General features: G+C 41.6%; 1 protein-coding gene across 1 annotated transcript in view; it reads left to right on the top strand.

The window, feature by feature from the left end:
- DCDC1 (doublecortin domain containing 1) overlaps nucleotides 1-25727 on the top strand; it is a 680197-nt gene that overhangs the window by 155818 nt on the left and 498652 nt on the right. The window contains exons 6-7 of the mRNA XM_077460866.1: nucleotides 1248-1453; nucleotides 3152-3245. Coding sequence (XP_077316992.1) covers nucleotides 1248-1453; nucleotides 3152-3245 — 300 coding nt within the window. The remainder of the gene's footprint in view (nucleotides 1-1247; nucleotides 1454-3151; nucleotides 3246-25727) is intronic.

Genomic DNA, 25727 nt, shown 5'->3' with positions numbered 1-25727 from the left:
GTGGAGGGGGTTACAGTAATTTCAAGTAAAAAAATACAGATTTTAACATAAATAAAAGCTTCTAGGGCAACTGCTGACAGTTGTTTTATTGCTCATGATAATGTGATCATACAGTAAAAGACTACAATGCTATAAAAATGAAAAATTATGTAGTTCCAATAATTGAAAGCAGTCCCTATTTCCCTGTTTCACTTATACCAAATCAGCCATGTATAGTCACCTTAGTGATATAGGTGTAGACGATGTATAGTTTTCAGTGAGTAAACCTGTTTTTGTAGGGCTGGCTATCCACAACAGATCACACCATCCCACAAAGGCTTTCAGGCATGACTTTGGCAATTGCCAGAGTTAGCAGAATGCCATTCATTGGCAAAATGTATCCCGAATAACCATAAAGCTGGGTTCCTTAATCTCCATAGCGGTAATCCCGAGTCTGGCTCGGGTTGGGATTTTAGTATCATAAGCGGTAACCCCGAGCCAGACTTGGGATCGCATCGCTGGATACAGGGAGAGGTTACTTACCTTGTCCCCTGGATCCTACGATGTCCTCCGCGCTGTGTGATCGAGCTGTCCTCTGCTCGATTCACACAGTGCCCGAATGCCGCCAGTCACTGTTCCCTGCAACATTACGGCGCACGGGAGCGGAGATTGGCGCCAAATTCAAAAAAGTAAAAACACACAAAACACACACAGTAATGTAATCTTACAGATTACAGTACTGTATAAAAAATTACACACCCCCTTTGTCCCTAGTGGTCTGTGCAGTGCCCTGCATGCACTTTTATATTATAAATACTGTTTTTTCTGCCTGGAATTTGGAGATTGCCCATAGCAACCAAAAAGTGTCCCTTTATGTCAAAAGTGATTTTAGACCAACTAGAAAACAGCGATAATAAATTAGAATCACTTGCAGAATTGAGCGATAGCGATTTGTGGGGAAATTCGTCATCAAACACTAAATCTAATGACAGCAACAATTCTGCAAATGAGCAAATTTCAGTGTTTTTGGATTTGATTACATTATTGAATAATTGTTATTATTATTTATTATATTATAAACTTTATCATACCCGGGATGTCTGCTAGATCCTGGTTTGAACAGATTTAAGAGAGTTATTCCTAAGAATTACAGGACTACAATATAAAACGCCAAATTTCCATGCAAAATAATTGTACCGCTTTCAGCACCTAAAACCAGAACTAATCATACCGCCAGGGAGGTTAATGCATATATTTTTTTCTTGCAGAGACTGCTCTTCTATCTGGCAAATTGACATGGACTATGAATAGTCTTATGTATTCTAACTCATGGAACATAGGAAAGACTAAACTTAAAATATCCAAACACAGAGAGTCACCTTCTACAAGTTCTACTGGGAGAATTCTGGTGTTTGTAAATGGCAATGGGAAGGATGGACATGTCATCTCTACACCATTGGATCAAATGGATGAGGTAGGCACATCATTCCCAACTGTTCCCAATCTTCAGGGACAGTCGGAAAGCTTTAAAGTTGTCAACTTATAAGCTAAAGGGGGCCTCAAATGTGGCGCCTGACATCATCAAAGGGACGCACATAATGTTCAATATATGTAATGCTTGAGAGGACTGTTTAAAACTGTAGACCTAATAGAGGAAATGAGGGTCAGAGAGTGTGGACTACATATGCTACATTTTTGGCTGGGGATATGCTGCAAAAGCCAATACAAAACTGGGATTATGGCTAGTAAAAATCAATATGATTACCCTAATCAATTTTTCTTCTACAAACTGCCAGTCCGAGGGCTGCAGGGTGGGCACCGGGGGATAAAAGGGTTGTGTTTGGAGCTAAGCTGCATTAAGAGTTGAAGGATGGAGCAGGGGGAGCTGAGTACAATGTGAAAATAATCACAAATTCTGTACTGTGTTTTGCCATTCCTGATTAACCAGGGGCTGGAAAATGTATTCATGGGCTTTTGTGCTCTCCAAAAAGTAGGTTTGGAACATATACTGGGTTTTCTTCCCTTGGTCCTGGTTGCTGAGGGGAGCAGTGGATGAGTGGGGAAAGGTGAGTGTATGTTCCTGTGCGAGGTAATAGGGAATGCCGGGGGAGCCCTTCACTTTGTTCAATTATCATTATCAATTTGTGGACAAACAGCACAAAATTTGATAAAATCAGTAATGCAGAAAGCAATGAAACAGTACAAAATTATTATGGTGGAATATGTTCCAATCACATTATTCATATTGTCTGGATATATAACCACTTCCTGACCGCTGCACGGCGATATATGTCGGCAGAATGGCACGGGCAGGCAAAACGTTGTTCTCCGTGATCATGAGCGCAGGTCCCGCTGACTCAATGTCCGCCGGGTGCCCACGATCATGTCACAGAGAGGTAGAACGGGGAGTTGCCTTTGTAAACAAAGCATTTCCCCCTTCTGCCTAGTGACATGACAGAGATCACTGCTCTCTGTCATCGAGAGCAGTGATCACTGTCATGTGTGTTGTTGCCCATCCCCCCACAGTTAGAATCACTCCCTAGGACACACTTAACACCTTCATCGCCCCCTAGTGGTTAACCCCTTCACTGCCATTGTCTTTTACACAGGAATCAGTGCATTTTTATAGCACTGATTGCTGTATAAATGACAACGGTCCCAAAATAGTGTCAAAAGTGTCCGATGTGTCTGCCATAATGTCGCAGTCACAATAAAAATCACAGATTGCTGCCATTACTAATAAAAAAAAAAAACGATAATAAAAATGCCATAAAACTATCCCCTATTTTGTAGACGCTATAAATTTTGCGCAAACTAATCAATATACACTTTTTGCGATTCTGTTTTACCAAAAATATGTCGAAGAATACATATTGCCCTAAACGGAGGAAAATTTTTTTTTATATATATTTTTGGGGGATATTTATTATAGCAAAAAGTTAAAAATAGAGAGGCGATCAAATACTATCAAAAGAAGGCTCTATTTGTGGGAAAAAAAGGACGTCAATTTTGTTTGGGTACATTGTCGCACGACCGCGCAATTGTCAGTTAAAACAACGCAGTGCCATGTCACAAAAAGTGCTCTGGTCAGGAAGGGGTCAAACCCTCTGGGGCTGAAGAGGTTAAACTTTTTAATTACTTATAGAATTATAATTTCTTTCTTTTCATTTAGTTTTTAGATCTGTGTACTTCCAAAGTGAACCTTGGATCAACCGCGAAGTGGATATTTGATGTTAATGGAGAGAAAGTTGAATGTTTAAGGAACAGTAAGTATTTTTTTTTTCAAATTCCTTATTTATATATTAACAAGTTTACATACGTGTAAAGAACGGGCTTTGTACAGGATGCATAATAAGCTTTTTCTGAGATCTCTAAAGTACATATCAAACCATAACAGTTTATGCAATCATATTGTTGGCTGTGGAATCAAATCCAATAATTATACATATAATGAATGCAGCGCTAAAGGTGATAACAAAGTAAACGTCAAAGTAAATAATCCATAATAGGGGTTGTGAACATATGTAAACAAAGTGTCAAAAATTCATATTAAGAAAAAGTTCATTTGTAAAAAAAAGTCCAGAAGAAGTGTCCATCCTCTCATACACTTTTTGTAGCTGCTGACTTTTAATAAACATAAAAAGCCTGGAACTCCCCTTTAAGATTGTGCAGATTGTGTTATAGGTCTCGGGGCTAAAGTGGAATCAACAATGAAAAAAACAGCTGTAGGTGATTGCATGGACTCACAGCCCCTCTACACATCGAATCGATAGGTACCGGCCCAATCTGTGATCATGAATAGAGATGAGCTGAACACCCCCCCGGTTAGGTTTGCACCAGAACAGGCAAACAATTTGTGTGAACATACGAACACCGTTAAAGTTTATGGGACACTAACATGAAAGGAGACCTGCCCCAGGGGACATGAATCAATACAACAAAACGTTTTAAAAATGGCCATTTTTTCAGGAGCAGTGATTTTAATAATGCTTAAAGCGAAACAATAAAAAGGAAATATTCCTTTAAATATCGTGCCTGGGGGGTGTCCTTAGTATGCCTGTAAAGTAGCGCATCTTTCCTGTGTTTATAAAAGTACCACAGCAAAATGACATTTCTAAAGGAAAAATTGTCATTTAAAACTGCTCGTGGCTGTAATGAATTGTCAGATCCCGGCAATATAGATAAAAATCATTGGAAAAAACGGCATGCCCCCCCCCCCCCCCCCAGTCCATTACCAGGCCCTTTGGGTCTGGTATAGATATTAAGAGGAACCCCAAAATGTAAAAAATAATTACGTGGGTGTTCCCCCTAAAAGTCATACTAGGCCCTTCAGGTCTGGTATAGATATTAAGGGGAACCCTTCCCCAAAATTAAAAAAAAAATGTCCGTTCAGCTTCGATCACAGCATTCGCTGACCCGAGAAAAAGAAAAACTGAAAAAACTCTGCCTCCATGGGAGGCTCCCGCTGACTGCAGGCTTTCTGCATTGACAGCTGTTATATAGCTGAGGGCAGGGCCACCCGGTGATGTAAACAGGTGACCCCACCCCTTCTGCGGTCATGTGATGTCACATAACGTCAGAGGGGGCGGGCTCACCCATTTACCTCATTGGGTGTCCCGGCCCTCAGCTATATAACAACTGTCATTGCATAAAGTGTTTTTTTTTCTGTTTTTTTTTCTCGGGTCGTCGGACACTGTGATCGAAGATGAATGGACATTGCGGGACACTTTGTGGCCTCGTATGGTTCAGGAGAGGGGTGGATCTCTCTTGTCCCCCCCCCTTTTCCTGTTACCTGCCAGGTTGCGTGATCGGTTAAGGGTCTGGTATGGCTTTTGGAGGGGCCCCTACGCCATTTTTTTTAAATTTTGGCTTGGGGTTCCCCTAAATTCCATACCAGACCTGAAAGGCCTTATATTGGCATTGTTGTTTAATGGTCTCATGGCCAATATCATGCACCCACATGTCAAAAGCAAGAACATTCTTCTATACTGCTATGTAAACATGAGAGAATATATAAAATTAATTTGGATGATGAGAAATGTCCTTCCTATAAGTAATGTTCTCCATAATGGGGTTGATTTGCTAAAACTGGAGAGTGCAAAGTCTGGTGCAGCTGTGCAAGGCAGCCAATCAGCTTCTAACTTCAGCTAAACAAGCTTTGAGAAAAAAAACTGGAAGCTGATTTTAATTTTAGAAAATCAACCCCAATATCAAAGAGAAATGGCCCTTTTAATCCCACTCCAAAACAGGAAGCACTTAAACCCCGCTCAATGGACTTAGGGACGTCTCAGGGCTTGGGTTCAAGGAATTTTATTTCACACTTCTGATATGTGTGGAGAAACCTAGACAGATGTGGCTTGCAATGTATACAGTTTTAACTGGATCTTATGACATCCGAGTATAAAAGCCCTAAATTAACTAAACTAATTCTGAAGATCGTTTCAACTTTGAAAAACATTATGTACATTAGTGCCAGACACTGGAGCAAGTCATTTTTTTCTGGAAGTTTCAGGAAGAAAAGGTCTCTGTTTGAGATAAGGATGGGTTGCTTCTAACCTGCTTATAGGAAATTCCAGGTATAGATATTTTATATATAGTTACATTGGACCAACTTGGACCAATGTAACTATTCATATACCATAACCAGCCGATGGCAGGTATGAGGAATCTGGAGATCATTGAAGTAGACACTGCTACGCCAATGATCTCCACTTGCTTCTGGGTCTCGTGCTGGGCGGCTGGCCTGATAAATTCTGAACATCACGGCATGGGCACCATTTAGAGAATGCTTTGCAATTTCCGAATCAATACAAAGTGTTCTCTGATTCTTTACGTGCATAGGCGTGCACATCCTGTTTTATTAGGATGTGCACCGCAGAGCTCAAACACACGTCTGTGTGTATATATTGTCAGTAGGGCAGTGGACAGTGTCAGCAGGGCATTATTTTTTACAAATGTATTTATTTTATTTTATTTATTTTTTTACAATTTTTGTAAGATTATATTTTGCCAATTTTTTTAGGTGCTTTGTTGAAATATCATGGGTCTAAATAGACCCCTGATGTCTCACTTTTAAGACAGAGAAAGTGACTGAGGACAGAGATTCACCAGTGTCTTTCTCTGTAGCCTCAGCTGTACTGGACAGTGAATGAATGGGGAGAGATCTGTGTTGAGTAGCTTCTTGTTGTTCACAAACTGAAGTATAGTAAACAGAGCAGCCGACAGCAGAGGAGATGATGGAAGGTGGCAGTGTGTGTGTAGGGGTGGGAGGAATTGGCAATGTACGCAGTGATTAGTGCGTGCTTGGGCACACCTGCCACATTCTATGCACATGCCTATGTTTAAAGTGGATGTAAACCCTTTAAAAAAATTCCTAAAAAAAACAACCTGCAAGACAAAGGCAAAATGAGCTATTATGCATAGCATACTAGCTCATTATGAATTACTTACCTGAGATTGAAGCCCCCGCAGCGATCCTCGTTCACCACTCCGGCGGCCGTCATCTCCCAGAGGGTTGCTTCTGGGTATGGCGGCTCCAGCGCTGATATTGACAGGAGCGGCGATAATGTCACTCCCACACATGCGCGAGGGATTCGCCAGTAATGCCACAGTACAACTGAAGCAACAGCACGTACGTGCCATTGCTTTAGTTTGCTTAAGTGCACATGTGCCTATGATGTCTGCACATGCCAATACAGGGATATCTCCTAAACCATGCAGGTTTAGGAGATATCCAGTGTAGCTACAGATAAGCCTTATTATTGGCTTGCCTGTAGTATAAATTGGTTGCAAAGGGTTTACAACCACTTTAAGTGATAGTTATTATGTGCAGTAACTCAGGGCAACTAATCAGATTTCAATTTTCAATGATCTCTAGAGCTGGCCTGGGACTGCATTCACCTATACGACGCGGAACGCCATACCTTTCCCAACAACAAAAATGAATGATTTGTAACAGACTGCTGGAAGAAGTAACATAAAGTACAGGCATACCCCACTTTTAAGTACACATGGGGTTTATTTACTAAAGCTGGAAAGTGCAAAATCAGGCCCACTTCTGCATAGAAACCAATAAGCTTCCAGGTTTTATTACCAAAGCTTAATCGAACATGTCGAGGTTTGAAGCTCATTGGTTTCTATGCAGAAGTGAGCCTGATTTTGCACTTTCCAGCTTTAGTAAATAGACCCCATTGTGTACTTAAAAGTGGGGTATGCCTGTATAAAGAAAATTTATTTGAACCCCACATTTTTTTAAGATCAACTCGAATTAAACAAAGGGGTAGCAGCCCAAGCTCCATGCAGCCTAGGAAATCAAAGACCTGACCAACTGTGCTCCCCCACTGGAGCTTGTCTAATCCGAAAGGTCCAACACAAATGACAACCCGGGTCATAATGTATCTCTTGTAGTCCAATACTGTTTTCTAAATCTTTATACCCATTTGTAATGAAATAGGACAGAACAGAAAAGCTCAAATTAAGCCGTCAATGATTTTGACATGCGAGAAAAGAACATTTGCCGCGTTATACGTCTTCTCTAAAAAAAAATCTTTTTTTTTTAGTTAGAAATGTTATGATTTGATGACATTCTGTTATGATACATAATGGCCTGAAAGACTTTGCAGTCTTGAAATGTACTGATAAAGTTGTAGAAAGATAATTCATCTAGTTAGGTAACATTTATCTGGTGTAATTATCCATGCATTATAGGTATTATGTACATCTACATTATAGTGACAGTCTTGCCGAACAGTTTTAAAACATTGGCTCTGAACTACATTTGATGCTTGTGACCCAGAGCTAGACAATTTCATCTGGATCATCGGCTGAGCAGATAATGCATTTGATCATTGTATAATGAATATGTTTGTTCCACAGTTGTAATTGCAACAAGCTAATTATCTTGAATGTGCTTTTTTTCCGCAATGTTGAAAGTCAATAAACTTGCTTGTAGCAAGACACTTTCAATCAATATATAAGAGATTTAAAGTGGAATCTTTACCTTGGCAGGCTATTAGTGGTTTTGCAGCAATTTATAGAAAATACTTGGGCTGCCACTGATGCCCTCGCCTTCTGAAAATACTAGCTGCTTGGCTATTATGCTGATCTTGTGGCCTCAGTACTGGGTGAGTCAACGGCTTGGGAATAAAGCAGGCAGCCAGTGAAAGCAGCCTAGCAAAAAGCTTTTTTAAAAAAAGAGGCCAACACATGTTTTCAATAAAGTATATTCATCACTATATAGAGTTACCTAAACAGGTTAAATCAACATGATCACCAAAATAATGTGTATGTGCAGCAAAGAGTGCACTATTTTATAGGGCTTATTTTTACTGCTTATCCCAAAAAAGCCCCCTTAAAGTGGTTCTAAAGCCTTAAAGTGGTTGTAAACCCTTACAGACCACTTTGACCTACAGGTAAGCCTAGATTAAGGCTGATGGCACGTACACACGACTGGACTTTTTGACAGCAAAGGTCCGACGGAACGAGTCCGTCGGACAATTAGATCGTGTGTGGGCTCCATCAGACCTTTGCTTGCCAAAAATCCGGCGGACTTTAGAAATAGAACATGTTTTAAATTTTTCCACCGGAACTCCGCCGGACCGAGAAATCCGCTCGTCTGTATGCTGGTCTGACGGACAAAAAACGACGCTAGGACAGCTATTGGCTACTGGCTATGAACTTCCTTATTCTAGTCCGGTCGTACGTCATCACGTTCGAATCCGTCGGACTTTGGTGTGATTGTGTGTGGCCAAGTCCGTCTGAACTCCGTCGAAAGTCCGTCAGAAAGAGCATCTGACCTAGTCCCTCGAAAAGTCCGGTCGTGTGTACGCGGCATTACCTGTAGGTCCAAGAAATATCTCCTAAACCTACATGGTTTAGGAGATATTTGCAAAAAGACAGGCACACTGAGCATGCCGCTGCTAACGGCATGCGTGGGAGTGATGTCATCGTGGCTCCGGCCAATCACAGCGCCGGAGCCACGATACCCGGAAAGAAGATGGATGCTCCGTGGAAGAGGGGACAGCGGTGACATCGCTGGCTCCTGTGTCAGGTAAGTGACACATAATGCGATGCATGATAGCCCATTATGCTTTACCTTTGCAGGGAAACAAAGAGGAAGTAAACCCATCAGGGTTTACTTCCTCTTTAAGGTTTTTTACCTTAATGCATTCTCTGCATTAAGGTGAAAAAGATTCTGTGCTGCAGCTGCCCCCAGACTCCCCCATTTTTCTTACTCGAGCCCATCCCATATCGCCACTGTCTCTCTCCTCATTAGACAGATTAAAAGCAGTGGGAGTGATTGGCTCCCACTGCTGTCATTAAAATCCGGTGATACGGGAGCTAGGGGCAGGGCCGAGTCCTGCTGTCTATGTCAATGGACGCAGCAGTGGGAATCAGGAGCGAGCACACCCGGGTGCCCCATGGGAAAGCGCCTTTCCCTGGGGGCACCCAGTGAAGAGGAGGGGCCTGGAGCGCCAGAAGAAGAGGATTGGAGCTGCTCTGTGCAAAACCATTGCACAGAGCAGGTAATTATAGGCATTTTTTTTTTAAACAAAGCTTTACAACCACTTTAAAGTCATTATTATTGTTTTTTTTCTATTAAAAATAACAAACATGTTATGCTTACCTGCTCTGTTGCAGTGGATTTGCACAGAGCAGCCCAGATCCTCCTTATCTTAGGTTCCTCTTCTGTGTCTTCTCCTGGCACCTCCCTCCTGTTGAGTGCCCCCACAGCAAGCAGCTTGCTATGGGGACACCAGAGCCAAGTCACAGCTCCCTGTGTCCAATCAGACACAGAGCGGCGGCCTGGCCCCATCCGCTCTCTCTCCTGATTGGCTGGCTGACTGACTTTGATTGACAGCAGCGGGAACCAATGGCGCCAATCGGGAGGGAGAGTCTCAGAAGGCAGAGACATTCGTGGACTTCGCTGGACAAAGGTGGGGCAAGTATTAAGGAGGCTTACATAGAAGGCTTTTTATCTTAATGCATAGAATGCATTAAGATAAAAAGACTTCTGCCTTTATAACTCCTTTAACCACTTGCTGCCCGCCTACCTTCAAATGTCGGAGGGATGGTGTGGATGTCGTATGATGCACCCGAACACCGTGGGGGAGCGCTCGCCATGGTGGGCAGCGCAGCGATCAAGGCCCCACACTGTCTGACTGACATTGCTCTTTAACCATGTGATGGGCTGTGACCAATTACAGACAGTCACATGTAAACATGCCTGTGCTGGTAATCAGTGCCCATTAATGATGCCAGTCAGTGCTGGCTTTCAGTGTCCATCAGTGCTGCCCATCAATGCCTATCAGTGTTGCCCATCGATGCCCATCAGTAGTGCCCACCAGTGCCGCCTATCAGTGCTCATCAGTGCCACATATCAGTGCCACCTATTAATGGCACCTATCAGTGCCCATAAGTGCGGTATATTAGTGCCTCCTCATCAGTACCACCTAATCAGTGCCCATAAGAGCCGCCTCATGATTGCTCATAAGTGCCACCTCATCAGTGCCCATCAGTGCAGGCTCATCAGCGCACATCAGTGAAGGAGAAAAATTACTTATTTACAAAATGTACAGACAGATACTAAGAAGAACTTTTTTTTCAAAAAATGTGGTCTTTTTTTTAAATAAAAAAATAAAAATGCAGCAGTGATTAAATATCTAGAAAAAACTCAAGATACACTATCAATGGCCTCCCGTCTAGTATATCATCACAGCGTTCAACCCCCCCCCCCCCCCCCCTTCCCCCCAGCTGCCACTTAAAAAATTGAATATATCTCTCAGAAGGTGAAAAAAGCAAAACTAACATTCACAATGCAAAGGTGCCACAAGGTGATTTTTGCATTGTGAATGTTAGTTTTGCTTTTTTCACCTTCTGAGAGATATAGTGATTAAATATCACCAAAAGAAAGCTCTATTTGTGTGAAGGAAAGTATACAAATTTCATATGGTTACAGTGTAGCATGACTTCGCAATTGTCATTGAAAGTGTGACAGCGCTTTCACTTTACTGAAAAATGGCTTGGGAAGGAGGAGAAAGTGCCCGGTATTGAGGTGGTTAAGCATCAAAGGCAGAGATGTTTTGCTTCCCAGTTGTGGCAAAACCTCCCCCCCTCCCCTGCATTCGGTGGAGAGTACTGCCTGCCGAATGCAAATATGCCGCAACCATCTCACAACCACTGCAAAGGCCCTCGCTGCAACTTCCCATCCCTGTCCAATACATGCAGTGTAGTGGTGCAGCGTTTATGAGGTTAAAGCAAGAAATGCGGAGGCAATATGCAAAACGCCTCTGAAAAGTGATCCCACTACAGTGACAGCCACATGTGTAAATATAGCCTTAGCATTGGAAAGACTAGGGAAGCATTAGAACCTCTGTCAGCTTTTAATGCTATCCGGGACTATCATGGTGGAGAAAAGTTTTACCAGACAGGAACTAACGGCCCCCTGATTCCTCTTGTATTAAATTGTATTGTAACAGTACTGGCTGTCCTAACATTGTAAACGCTGTGCAAACTGCTGGCGCTATATAAATCCTATATAGTAATAATAATAATAACGATCCACGATGTGCTGTATTATGGTGCCATATATTGTAAATGTCACCCCAACACACCACTCCAGTAGTAGCTACTACTCCAATGCTATAGAACACCCATATTTTGCATTGCGGTGCACTACTTTAAAAAAATGTCTGTTTGTTTTTTGTTTTTTAACAGTGCACTGCTATGCCATTCAAAATCCTTTCGTATGAATCGAAAATTCGTACGAATTTCCAAACATTCATACATTCGAAAGCATCCGAAATACGAATTTCTAAGCTTCCGAATTGTAGACGAAATATGAAATTTCGTTGATGAATTTCGGATCCAAATTCCGTTACAATGGAAACGTGACTGGTGTTTTTTTGACCAATCAGAGGTTTTCTTCTGCTGCTGAGTGAGGGTTGGGAAAATGACCTTTTTTATTATGGGAGTGGGGGACTGGTACTGGTAGTCGATGGGAGATTCAGAATTGGACAAAATAAGAATGTTCATTAATATCGTTCTATTATTGTCATAATAATTATGATTATTCATCGTTGTGATGAAGTTAAAAACCCAGTAAGTCAGCACAGCACAGGGATGGTGGGAGCCCCTCATAATGAGCACAGCAGAGGGATGGTGGGAGCCCCTCATAATGAGCACAGCAGGGGTACAGCCCCTGGAGGAAGTCAGCACAGCACAGGGATGGTGGGAGCCCCTCGTGAGTACAGCAGGGGTACAAACCCAGGAAGTCAGCACAGCACATGGATGGTGGGAGCCCCACATAATGAGCACAGCAGGGGTACAGCCCCAGGAGGAAGTCAGCACAGCACAGGAATGGTGGGAGCCCCTCATAATGAGCACAGCAGTGGTACAGCCCCAGGAGGAAGTCAGCACAGCACAGGAATGGTGGGAGTCCCTCATAATGAGCATAATGAGTCGACGACTGCCATATTGAGAAAGGTTTTTTTTGCTTTTTAGGTTCATCATAACGAACATTCATAATTGTTACAAAAAGTTAACGAACCTAACAAATTCGTATTTCAAATGAATCCAAATGGAATTTCGGACACGAATTACGAAATACGAATTAACGGCTAAAACTAAAAGGAATGGAACGAAACAAAGCAAAATTATTGATGGCACACATGTTTAATGCATAATAAAGCATAATACAAATGAGACCTAACATGTGTAAATTGTATGAACACATTTACAAGTACTTTGTCACTTTATCATTTCAATTATAAGGATATTTCACTGTGAAATATATGTAAATGCTTTTAACAGAAATGGGATGTGTTCAGTGTTTTTTAGAAATGTACTCGTAAAAGAGATCCAATTTAGCTTTATAAACTTGTTGTGCATAAAAATTGAATTTTTAAATCCTTTTCTTGAGAGTACATCACGGGACACAGGGCCTTCATTATATAGTCGGTTAGATGCACCTACGGTGAATGGACACTGGCTAACCCCAATTAAGGAGAATTCCTCCCCTATATAACCCCTCCCATATGGGAGGTACCTCAGTTTTGTAGCAAAGTAATAGGAAACCACATAAAACCAAAGAGGGGTGGGAGTTGTGTGTCCCGTGATGTACTCTCAAGAAAAATCCTGTTTCCTTGATCATACATCACGGGACACAGAGCCTTTATTACATAGTGGGATGTCCCAAACCAATGCTCATGGACCAGAGGAACTAAACTGCAGCCTGCACTACACTGCGCCCGAAGGTGGTATCCTCTTGCCCTCTTACATCCACCTAATAAAATCTGGTGAATGTGTGGACTGATGACCAAGTCACAGCCTTACAGATCTGAGCCAGGGAGGCCTGGTGATGCACTGCCCAAGAAGCACTTACATCCCTAGTTGAGTGCGCTTTCACTTGAAAAGGAGGGGGTCTTCCCCTTTATACCATAGGCCTGAAGAATAACTTGTCTAATCCATCTCGAGAGAGTGGATTTTGATGCTGCTTGGCCTCTTTTAGGGCCTTCTGGCAAAATAAATAAACAATCAGTCTTTCTTATCTGAGTGGTTGCCTGCAGATAGATACTGACTGCTCTTAGCACATCTAGAGTGTGCAATGACTCTTCTTCTGCAGACTGAGGATCTGGAAAAAAGGATGGTAGGATTACATCTTGATTCAAATGGAATCCTGAAACCACCTTAGGTAGGAAGGACCTATTAGGACGCATCACTACTCGGTCCTTGTGAATAATCAAATAAGGTTCCTTGCTTGAAAAAGCTGCTAGCTCTGAAACTCTCCTAGCCGAGGATATAGCTATCAAGAAGACTAATTTCTTAGTCAAAAGAGCTAACGAAGCCTTGTGTAATGGTTTAAACGGTTGTCCGGTTGTCCCTGTAATGCAGTCAGAACCAAATTCAAATCCCATGGGCACACTAGAGATTTGACTGGCGGTTTTAACCGCATTGGCCCCCTAAATAAAAGCCCGGACAAGTGAATGTGATGCAAGTGGCTTCTGGAAAAACACTGACAAAGCTGAAATCTGGACTTTGATAGTGCTTACCGCCAAATTCATTTCTAGGCCTGACTGGGGGAAAGCCAAGATCCTACTAACGACATACTCTCTAGGGTGCCATCCCCTGGGTTCACCCCAGGAAACATATGCCTTCCAGATTTTGTAGTAAAAAAGCCTGGAGACCGGCATTCTGGCATTGACCAGAGTAAAAAGGACTGACTCTGACAGTCCACGGTCTTTCAGAATATTAGTCTCAGCAGCCAAACCGTCAAATTCAGTCTGTGTAAAGCAGGATGGTAGATTGGACCTTGCGAGAGTAGATCCGGCCGGAGAGGAAGGATCCCAGGCCTGCCTACTACCATCTTCATGATCTCTACGTACCAAGGTCGTCTGGGCCAAGTCGGGGCTACCAACAGAACCAACTTAGTTTCCCTCTTGACTCTTCCCAGGAACCGCAGCAGAAGTGGATTTGACGGGAAGGCATAGATTAGATTGTACCGATCCCAGGGAATTGTCAGAGCATCTGAACCCTGAGCAAGTACGTCTTTTGTTCTTAACACAAACTTGTCCAGCTTTTTGTTGAATCTGGACACAAACAGATCTATATCCAGAGTACTGTGACATATGGTCTGAAATATGTTGGGGTGTAGAGCCCATTCTCCTGGGCATAATTGTTGGCCTCCTTAGAAAATACGCTTGCCAATTTTCCACTCCTGGAATGAAGACTGCAGAAAGGCAAGGAACATGCCTTTCTGCCCAAGCAAGTATGCGAGTCACCTCTCTCTGTGCATCCAGACTTTTGGTGCCACCTTGGTGATTGATATAAGCCACAGCTGGGGCATTGTCAGACTGTATTCAAACAGGATGACCCTGTAGTCTGTAAGACCAGTCCATGAGGGCCATGTAAATTGCCCGAATTTCCAGAATATTTATGGGCAGGAGTTTCTCGGTCGCGGACCATCTTCCCTGCGTGCATACCTCTTCTAGCACTGCTCCCCAGCCTGTCAGGCTGGCATCCGTAGTTACGATTTTCCATGGAAGTGGAAGAAAAGTTTTGCCTTTCAGCAGATTCTTGGTCTGTCACCACCAAATGAGACTCTTGCATATCTCTGGGGATAAACACATAGGAAGGTCCAAGGCTCTGGGCTTCTTGTTCCAAGCCGCAAGGCTGCATCTCTGTAAAGGCCTTGAATGAAACTGGGTGAATGGAACAGCCTCGAAGGAGGCGACCATTTTCCTTAACAGTCTCATACATAGCTGAATGGAGGAACTCCTGCTCAACATTAGGTGAACCAGAACCTTTATGGCCATGGCTTTTGGTCCTGGTAGAAACACTTTGCCTTGAGTGGTGTCTATGATCATGCCCAGATATTCCAACCTTGTAGCAGTTTGTAGGTACGATTTTTCTAGGTTTATAATCCAACCTAGGCTTTCCAGGTGTTCTACTGTTTTGAGAACACTGTGGTTCAGATGCGCTACTGTCTGCTCTATAAGTAGCAAATCGTCTAGATAAGCTATCACGTTTATGCCCTGAGCTCTTAGGTTTGCCAAGAGAGGGTCTAGAATCCTTGTGAAAACTCGAGGAGCTGTAGCGAGACCGAAAGGCAGGGCCACAAATTGAAAATGACGCTGATCTACCGCGAACTATAGGCATTTTTGGTGAGCAGGAAATATCGGCACATGAAGATATGCATCCTTGATATCTATTGATGCCATAAACTCTCCCCCTTGCAGGAGGAGATCACAGAGCATATTGACTGCATTCGAAGGACCAAATTTGTAGAAACTGATTCTTTAGATCCAGGATGGGTCTGACATCTCCATTTGGTTTTGGAACAGTGAAGAGATTCGAGTATAACCCTGAACCATGTTCTTTTGGGTCCACTTCCACTACTACTACCCGGGATAGTAAGTGATCTAAGGCCAGAAGTAGCGGTCTTTACTTTACTGGATCTTTGGAGACCCTTGATCTTAGGAAGTGAGATGGTGGAATCTCCTGGAACCCCTAGCTTGTAGCCCAGAGATACTGAGGAGATTACCCATCTGTCCTGAATCTCTTCCCGCCAGGCTTCTGCAAACTGCAGCAGCCTGACCCCTACCCGGTCGAGTGGGGGAGCACCTTCACAAGGAAACTTTGGGGCTCTGCTTTCACCCCCAAGTCTTTTTCTGCCCCTGGGCATGACTGGGCCTTTCCTCTAGAGGAAGTTTGGGAAGGCCATCGCCACTGCTTAGAGCTTGATTGGTAAGAGAGTATATTTACCCACAGTAATCTTTTGGATGAATTTATCCAAGTCATCCCCAAATAAGCGTTCCCCTTTAAACGGGAATCCAGTCAAATATTGTTTAGACGACAGCTCAGCTGCCCAATTTTTGAGCCACAGGGACCTTTGTATGTGTACCAACAGGAGAGACAAATGAGATGTTTGTTGGACAGAATCCAAAACTGCATCAATCATGAAACACAGAAGAGGAAGTTGCATAATTCTGCACTTTCTCACTGGGAAGGAGGCTAAGCATTTGCTTAACTTGTTCCTTGAGGAACTGACACAACCCCACAGTTGCACTGTAGGTTGTACTACAGTGCCAGCCATGGAAAAGGAGGCTTTCAATAAAGTTTCCAGCTTCTTATCAGCTGTATCTTTACATACCTGAGCATTATCCAAAGGACAGGTCAGGTTTTTATTCACACAAGAAACAGCCGCATCCACGGATGGGACCTCCCATTCCTTGGTGAAACTTTCCTCCAGTGGATAAAACATTGAAAACCTTTTAGGAGGAGAAAACTGTTTATCGGGATGCCCCCAATCCTCATACAGCAATTTATCCATTAAGGGATGAATTGGAAAGGAAAAAGCAGTCTGTGGGATTTTCCTGACCCCCAGGGAAGAAACAGAGGATGTAGCGGCCTCAGCAGCGGGCATTCTGAAAGTGGTACGCACCAATTCAGTGTAATACTGGACTTGCTTCTTGAGTGCCTGAGAGGAGGAGACTGTTTCCTCTTCCTCTGATTCATCCGACTGCTCTTGATCCCTATCCCATGATCTTTCCTCATTGTCAGAGGAATCATCTGAAAGAGGAATTGCAGCAGAGGGAGGGGATCTACCCCTTTTTCTGCTATCTTTTAAGGAAGCTGAAATAAAACTCATAATTCTTCCTTCAAAACCCTCCAATGTAGCCTTAAGGGAGTCTTCTGTGACATACGCTGGGTCTGAAACATTAGGAGAGGCTGCAAAACAGGGGCACTGACTCATCCTGTGAAGCTGGCTCCAGTCTTGCAGGGGGGGGGGGTGGTAATCTACAGGCATCTTTAGGACCCCTAGACATAGGCGGTAATTTTCACTATATATATATATATATATATGCTTAAACTGCACAACCTGACGCTGAGTAGGTGTCTTAGGATTGCCTGGATCCGATCCCCTAGGATGCTTACTGCCCAAAGCTCTGTGTCCATCCGCATTACAGAGCTCTGGCGCTCTGGGCTTTAAATTCACCGATTTGGCGCCTGCGCATTGGAGTGCCGTGCACGCCCCCACAACCCCACCTCCCTCTGTTTTTGCTAAAAGCGTGCAGGACAAAAACTGACGGCGGCCGCAAATGAGGGGAAGGAAGAGGACCACTACGTGGGACCTCTATATTTAGCCATTTGTGGCAGAGCATGCAGTGGAGGATGTGAGCCGTTCGGAGACTGGCTTCACTGAGCGTGTATCCTGGAAAAGCATGTAAGTATACACCAGGCTGCGCTTTACTCCCTCTAGTGGCGGAAACTAGGTAAGACATGCAACTACTCATATGAAGAAATCCATAATATACAATTTATATAGGACTAACTTCTCTTACCTGTCCCCGCCGCAGGAATTGCTGAAAACAGACAGTTTCCAATCTTCACCCATCACGGCAGGTAGTGTTGTGCCAACCTTCAGGGTTTTTTGGGTTCCATCTCAGAGGAACCTCTTACCTGGACCTGTAAAAGACTGCCAGAACTTTCGTGCCACTGTTTTAATAGTACACCAAGTCTGGTTTTCCCAGAGCCCAGTCTTCCAAAGGAGAGGACTTACAGGCAAAACCTTGTTTCTTCAAATGACGAGGCCCGGTTACCATATCATCTTGGGAGTCAAATATCGGCCCGAGATATGGTTCCGGTTAGTATAGCCCTTAGACCACTGCAGGTACCTGCATAGAGCTTTGTTCATAGCACGTGTTTTACGTGACCAACCACCTTAGACATTGGCGAAAAAACTGAGGTACCTACTTGTTTTCAGTGCTGCACAATGGTGGTACTTTACTAATCCTTTTTACAATGCAAACCTATGGGTTTGCCAACCCACTGAAAACAATGCACTCCTTATTAGGCTGATAATATCTCAATAGTTGCTAAGCAGGTAGGAAGAGTAATTGCAGTACAGAGTATCCTCTAATGGCTAACTTACAAATCATTAAATACGACCCCTATCAAATGACAAAAAAAATTAAAACCTCCTGCAGTGGGAAAGCCCTTATACTCACCTCACCAGCGGCTGGTGTCCTACCTACCAGTCTCTTTGGCATGCAACACTTCCAGGAGTGTTGGATGCCCATGTCCTGTGCCACAGATGGTTTGGTATGGTATGGTTTCATATTCCAACCCCTATGTCAGTAATGTGTCCTAATTCTCCCCTGCTTCCATGTAAATGAGGTCAATGATCAGTTTGCTGTCATGCCCTTACTTCTTCCCTGGTGTATATACTGTAGATTTCCATGATAGCAGCTGCATCACAGCATGCAATATAATCTGCTATAATGGCATTGTTACAGTATTGCAATGCTTGCTATGATGCCAGAGAAGTGACTACCTGCATCACCCCAGCATCGGGAAGGCCTCGTTCTATCATTGATTAATGAGAGAATGATACTATCAGTGCACATGTGCAGTGCACTGCATGCAATTTTCAAATGTTTCTTGTATAATCTTTATGAAGAAATCTGGAGGTCTACCATAAGGGTTTACCCAATTTCTCTCCATGCGTCAAGGCTAGTGCCTTTTTAAACAATTTAATTTATGAACTGGAGAAGTAATGCCTTGGAACCAAAACGAAATCTCATTAAAATGGGGCAGTATAGTAGCTTAGTGGTTAGCATGTCTGCCTTGCAACACTGAGATCCCTGGCTGAAATGATGCTCAGGGTGTACAGTAAGTCCTGCCCATTAATGTATAGATTGGTCTCTAACTTTACTCCTCTATCCTGAAATAATCTTATAGCCAACCCCCCTTTATTGTGAAACATATCTAATGAACCCAAAGTGAAATGCCTATGAATTTGTGTATACAAAATTATAAACACAAATTAACTTACGCAAGAACCCTTGAAAAGCTCTTCTGCACCAACCCATTGATGGTGTTTGGCGTAGAGAAAGAACTCTCATTACCTTTATGACAACAAAACAAACAATTGCTTGAGTGTGGAAGTCGCCCACTCTCAACTTTTCTGAAGTCAGGAATCGCACACAGAACAAGTTTTACAATGAGAAACTAGCAGCCATATTGGCGCGAAAAACAGTTCTTAAATATTTGGAAACTGTGGCTTTATTACTTTTCTCCCAATCAAGCTACTGTGATACAGACTGTTATAGAAGGGAAATATTGTTATTTCTCTGCCTATTTAGATGCCCTCTTCTTTTACTTTCCCTCCCCTCCCTTATTCTCTCCTACCTGACCCCTGTATTGTTCCTTCTTCCTCTCCCTCTGCTTCTTTGATTTCTTTTCCCTCTTTTCTTCACTCTTCTTGATACACTTCCCAGTTCTTCTACTACCTATGCATGGAATGGGACCCTGGCCTTTTTTCTTGGCTCTGTCTTTAGAAGTATTGTACTGATGGTCCCTTTTTAACGCAAGTTAACATTATTGTTTTAGCCTATTGGTACTTACCCTTTTTGGAACGGCAGGGCCTTAATGATATTACCTTTTAACATAGATGTTGTCTGTCAGTCATGCGAGAGGTGAAGACTGCATTTATAACACTACTAAATTTTATGCCCTTTGTTATGTATAAGCGTATAATGCCACGCGTTGTCTAGTATTACATGACAGCGTGATCTCATTGTCAATGGGTCTCTCTTCTCCGTAACATTTTTGTATTAATACTCAGAAACACCCATTTTAAATTACCCCACCACTTCACAACCCAATCCTTATAATGTCATATGTATCCGTGCAAACATGCTTTAGCTGAGACATTGGTGTTAATTTACTAAAACTGGAGAGTGCAAAATCTGGTGGAGCTCTACATAGAAACCAAACAGCTTCCAGGTTTTTTTGTAAAAATGTTTTTGAACACGCGGAGGTTAGAAGCTGATTGGCTACCATACACAGCTGCACCAGTGGGTTTTATGACTGGAAATAGTGTTGGCCTGCTGGGTTTTTTTTTGTTTCCCCCTTTTTTGCATCCTATCTGGTTATATGACATGCAGTCTGGAACCATTGTTTTCAAGTGCCTTATGGTATTTGTTCAATGGACTTTGAGTCCATACTGAACAGTCATATTGACTGCATACATGTTTTTTCACCTGTATTGCTTCAATTTTGTCTTGTATTTTCTACAAAATTTCAATAAACATTATTGTAAACGAAATGATAGTCGGGACACTATCCCACATTCCAAAGATTGGTAGGTTAATTGGCTTCTATTCAAAATTGGCCCTAATATGTATAATACAGATGTAAGTTACAGAAAGTACATTTGATTTTAAGTTCCATGAGAGCAATGACTGATGTGAATGTACAATATGTAAAGTACTGCATACATTTGGTGCTAAATAAATGCCTATAATAGATAAAATATGTTGATTGCATGCACTTAAGTTGCCTAGACTGCTGAACTGCCATCTCTACCATGAACTACAGAGCAAAGAAAGCTTCAGATCTGTAAAATATTTGTCAGGTCAATGAATTGTCGTAGGAATTATCTTTTAAATGTTTAGCGAAACGTCAGAGAAACCAGTACCTATGAGAAACCAATGAATTGAATGATACTGTTTGTTTGTGCAATATAAGTGATTATGTGGCAGTTACTCCATAAATGACAAATGGTCGCACTGGAGGACCTTTGTGTATATTGCTAGATATCAGATGAGTTGGAAAATGTAATTTGACTTTCACCCATCTCTGCAATGGCACCATAATCAAGCAGCAGTGAACAGAGATACCATCACACACTCAGTCCTGCTCAGTGGGCTTCTACTCATACACAACAAGTGGGTATTGTTGAGCCCCCAGCTTCCATTCTGTATCAGTAAACACATATTGGGGACAGCCGTTCAAATTACTTATTTGCACCTTTGCCCTTGACAACATTCATGTTTTTAATATGTATTATGTGTTCTATGCAATATGGAGCCCATTTTAAGGGGTTTTATTAGCATTTTAGGGGGCAGGGCATTTTGAAGGCATTAAAATGTGCCTTCAAAATTACATTTGCAGTATGACATTAGTAAAAGACATGTATTTTTTGTTTCATATGCATTACCATATAACACAGAGCTTTTCTTTCACTTTAGGAATAGTTTATAAAGACCCAGTTGTAATTGGGCTCATTCAAGATTAATTATTTTTAGTCTAATCATGATTGTGCAGTTATAATTACAAAAAATATGTTTGTACCCTTTAGCTTTATCTACTCTGTTCAAGTCTGGCTATTTAGATTTTGTATAGTTCTGACATATTTCTCCACACATTAAAGCAAAACTAAACCCATCAATTTAACCATTTCCCAGAACAAGTACATTCACTGCATGCTGTAAATGATAACTGTCACAGTTGCTTGTGCTCTCAGCCATACTGTCAAGGCATCAAAGTTCTGGTGTCATAAATGATCACGTGCAGCACCATGTGCACCATGTGCAACACCATGGCAACTGCAGATCAGAAACAGAGGTTAAGATGGCAACTTCCTTGGCTGTAAACCATACCTGTGAGCTTAGTGTAATGGTCAAGACACCTGCTAACTTAATTCATATGCTATGGAGATGTCCCAAACTTTTTTGTTACTGGAACGAAGTGGTATTTATGATTAATAACGTTTTTGGGACCATGTTTTCTCCAGACCCAGGGGGGTGCCTTTTGGGTATCCTGGATGAAGGAGAAATCCCGGGGGGAATATAGGATTTCAATAATTAGGAGCCTATTTCAGGCTCCTAAGCTTATAGCGCAAAAGAAGACATCACCATTTCCACCTCCAGCAGCAGAGTGGAAGATACAAATAAGGGAAACTCTAGGTAAGGAAAAATACATTTTTCTGCATAGAGGACACCCAGGGAATTTTGAAAGATATGGAGAAGATGGCTATATAATTGAAGGATGGAATGGGGAGGGGGGGGGGGAGAGAGGAGTGCGGACATAGCAGGGTTTTTTCTTTTTTTCTGGGTTGTGTTTTTATTATGTGCCAGGGTTATATGTTCCGTATTGTTTTTTGTTAATGTCTGTATGAAAAAATAACAATAAAAAATGAAGCGATTTAAAAAAGACACCTGGGTCAGGTTTAAGGGCTGTACACACAGGCTGAATATCAGGTAGCATCCACCGGTTCAATAGAAACAGGCCAACATTGGATGACCTGTGTGTTCTGATACTGGCTTGAATGAAAAAGACCCAATAGTGTGTTCTAGGCTTAATACCGCGTACACACTGCCGGTTTTCCCGTTGGAATAAATTTTGAAGGTTTATCCGATGGAGTTCTGACTGAAACTGTCTTGCGTACACATGATCACACCAAAGTCTGATCGTTAAGAACGCAGTGATGTACAACACGTATGATGGGACTAGAAAAAGGAAGTTCAATAGCCAGTAGCCAATAGCCTCCGTCTCATACTTGCTTCAGAGCATGCATTGTTTTTGGTCTGTCGGAACAGCATACAGACGAGCGGTTTTCACGATAGGAATTAGTTCAGTCGGAAAAATGTAAAACATGTTCTATTTCTAGGTCCGTCAGAATTTTCGTAAAAAAAAAAAAGTCAGATGAGGCAAACACATGATCAGAATATATGATGAAAGGATCCCGTCTGACTTTTTCACTCGGCTCGTGTGTACATGGCATTAGGAACTGGGAACTAGAGAGAAACTGAATGAAAATGTAGGAACAACAAATAAACCCAATGCAGATGATAAGCCTGAAGACTGAAGTCAGGACCCCATCATTGCAAGTGCCTGAGTCTGTGTTGATATCAGTTGCTTGAAATCCATTGCATAACGACACTCAGATTGGAGAAGGATAGGAGCTAATCAGGCTCTGATGCATGCACAGGTAATGCAGACAGGAGGAAGGGGCAGATGGATGACTTATCAGTGTGTTGCTGCTCTTTCACTGTCCAGTCAGCAGGCTGTGGGTGGGGAGATGACAGCTCTGTGTTCCTTAGCTGTAAAAAGAAAGCACTGGCCATCCTGTCTGGCATAGATATGTAAATCACAAAGGCGGGTGAACGGAATTACAAATTATTTGGTTGATATGTATATGTATATTTGAACTGCATATTTATTTGCTTGCTTGGAGTTAAGCTTGAAATGATTCCATTGACTGAACCAATTTTAGTACACACTTATAAAATTAAAAAGCAACAGCATCAATATTTTCCTGTGTACAGTATACATTTGGGAGTATTTTTTGTAAATAAAGACTCCTACGCATTTTAGATACTGGTTATAGACAGAGTGAGTAGCCTGTTCACTCATTAGGGGATGACAGTGATTCTAAGTGAGGCCAAACAGCTGTAAGTGTGGCAGTCACTCTCTATCTCCATTTACAAAGCAGAACAAAAGTTCATGTGTGTTCATTTACACCACATTACCCAGAATTACACTGCAATTCCTCTGCTTGGAGTGATCCCTTCAAAAAACTATTTTAGGCACTTAACATAACAATATAAGCAAACCATCCCTTCTTTTGTTCTTGAGGGCTGCGACTGTGCACAGAAGATCTTTTAAATGCCACACAGAAGATCTTTTAAATGCCACACACTAAACGGCAAAAAAAAAAAAAAAAAAAAATTATATATATATATATATATATATATATATATATATTTATATTTATATATAGATAGATATATTTATATTTATATATATATATATATATATATATATATATATGTATATGTAACTCAATTGCAGCTGCCACTTTGTCTTTTCCAAAGGACCTGGCATCAAACAACAATATTGCATTTGTTGGAAAATATATGGTACTGTGTAGGTGGATTTGTGGTGAATGCAGGGTTTTCTATGGTTACAATTCTCTCCATTGCCAAAAAAAGCCCCTTTCAAGTGTGTCATTTCATGCACTACGATATTTAATTAACATAGTCCTATACATTGACATGTTACGCTCGCCTGTTAACTCCAAAGAGATGGCCTCATTGGTGGAAGCTCAACAGACCTAAAGTGTATTGGAAAACTCCCAAATGTCCCCCGCCATCGGACCCTATTCAGAATCAGCAAGCGTGTGATAAGTGAAGTGGTTTTGAATATCGCCTTTAGAAGCCATGCTGTTTCGAGGCCAGCCCGGAACATGGCAAGTCTTATTTCAATACACAGTACCTCTTCACTCTCAATTTAACCCAAAAATCTGATGAACCCATTACGGCAAACTTGATTTCATGGAACACGGAGTAGATATACTTACAAATGATCAATCACCAGCCAGGAAGCAAAGCTGCAGAGCATTAACACTTCACACCGTTTAGGTCCACTTGCTCAAGCAGAAGATCGTCAAGCATATTTAATGCTCAGCTACTTTGTTCAGTGTATGGGAAGACATGACTCACGTTGTATTTAAGAAACCGAAGGGGGGGCTTACATTATTTTCTATGTATATGTTACTGAATAGTCAGTTTCTAAAAAAAGAATGCAATTAAAAATGTAAAATTTAAATGTCAAGGACCCCAAAACCTAAAATAAGCACAGCTAAAGAGACAACAATAGTATTTAATCTATGTAGTACTAGTAAACATATCCTTATATGGGGAGAAAACAAGCTTGTCATTTATATATATTTGCATGCAGTTTTCTATTTTACCGTCAAAATTTGACTTAGGAAGACTTGAAATTTTGAAAAATGCATTGAAGCCAAAGGGGAAGGTAAAATTAAGGTGGGTTTTCATTTTTTATGAAAACAATGTTTTTTCAATTTCCCTAGATCTGTTCTTGTGCCCCAAAAAGACCCATAATTTGTCTTTGTTATTCTACACTTTTTGTAAAAAAAAGTAAAGAGCCAGGAAAAAAAATGAACATCAACATTAGAGAAATAATGATCAAATACACAAAAAATGGGAAAAAACGCAAAGAACAATAAATAAAAAAAATACACTACTCTAAATATACCACCCCAAAAACACACAAAATAAAGGTAAAAAGCGTAGAGCCTTGTTTTTCAAGTAAATAATTCCTAATTTAGAGTTTCCATTTCAGCAAAATTTCCAGTTCAACTAAGGCCATATACTGTATAGAAGAAAAAAAAATGCTGTAATGCGTTGTCTTATTTGACAGATTTACTGGGGTCCAATTTTAATTTATTTTTGAGAAACTGTAGATCATTTCCTGTGAACAATGGCATTTAATTTAAATCATTACTCAAATGTGTATTTTAAAATATATATATTTTTTTAATTTAATTTCTGCAAGTGGTCTGCTCCAAATTGCCAATATTAAATTGCACATGTTTTAGATTTACCCACTGGTGGCTGGCTCCATGCGATTAGTAATCAAAGTTGTCAATATAAAATCTC

Source organism: Lithobates pipiens, unplaced genomic scaffold, assembly GCF_037356315.1.
Source record: "Lithobates pipiens isolate NorthernLeopardFrog02 unplaced genomic scaffold, aLitPip1_a1.2 Scaffold_10, whole genome shotgun sequence".
Taxonomy (NCBI): domain Eukaryota; kingdom Metazoa; phylum Chordata; class Amphibia; order Anura; family Ranidae; genus Lithobates; species Lithobates pipiens.
Note: the sequence above shows the minus strand (reverse complement) of the source record. Positions and strands in the feature narration are given on the sequence as shown.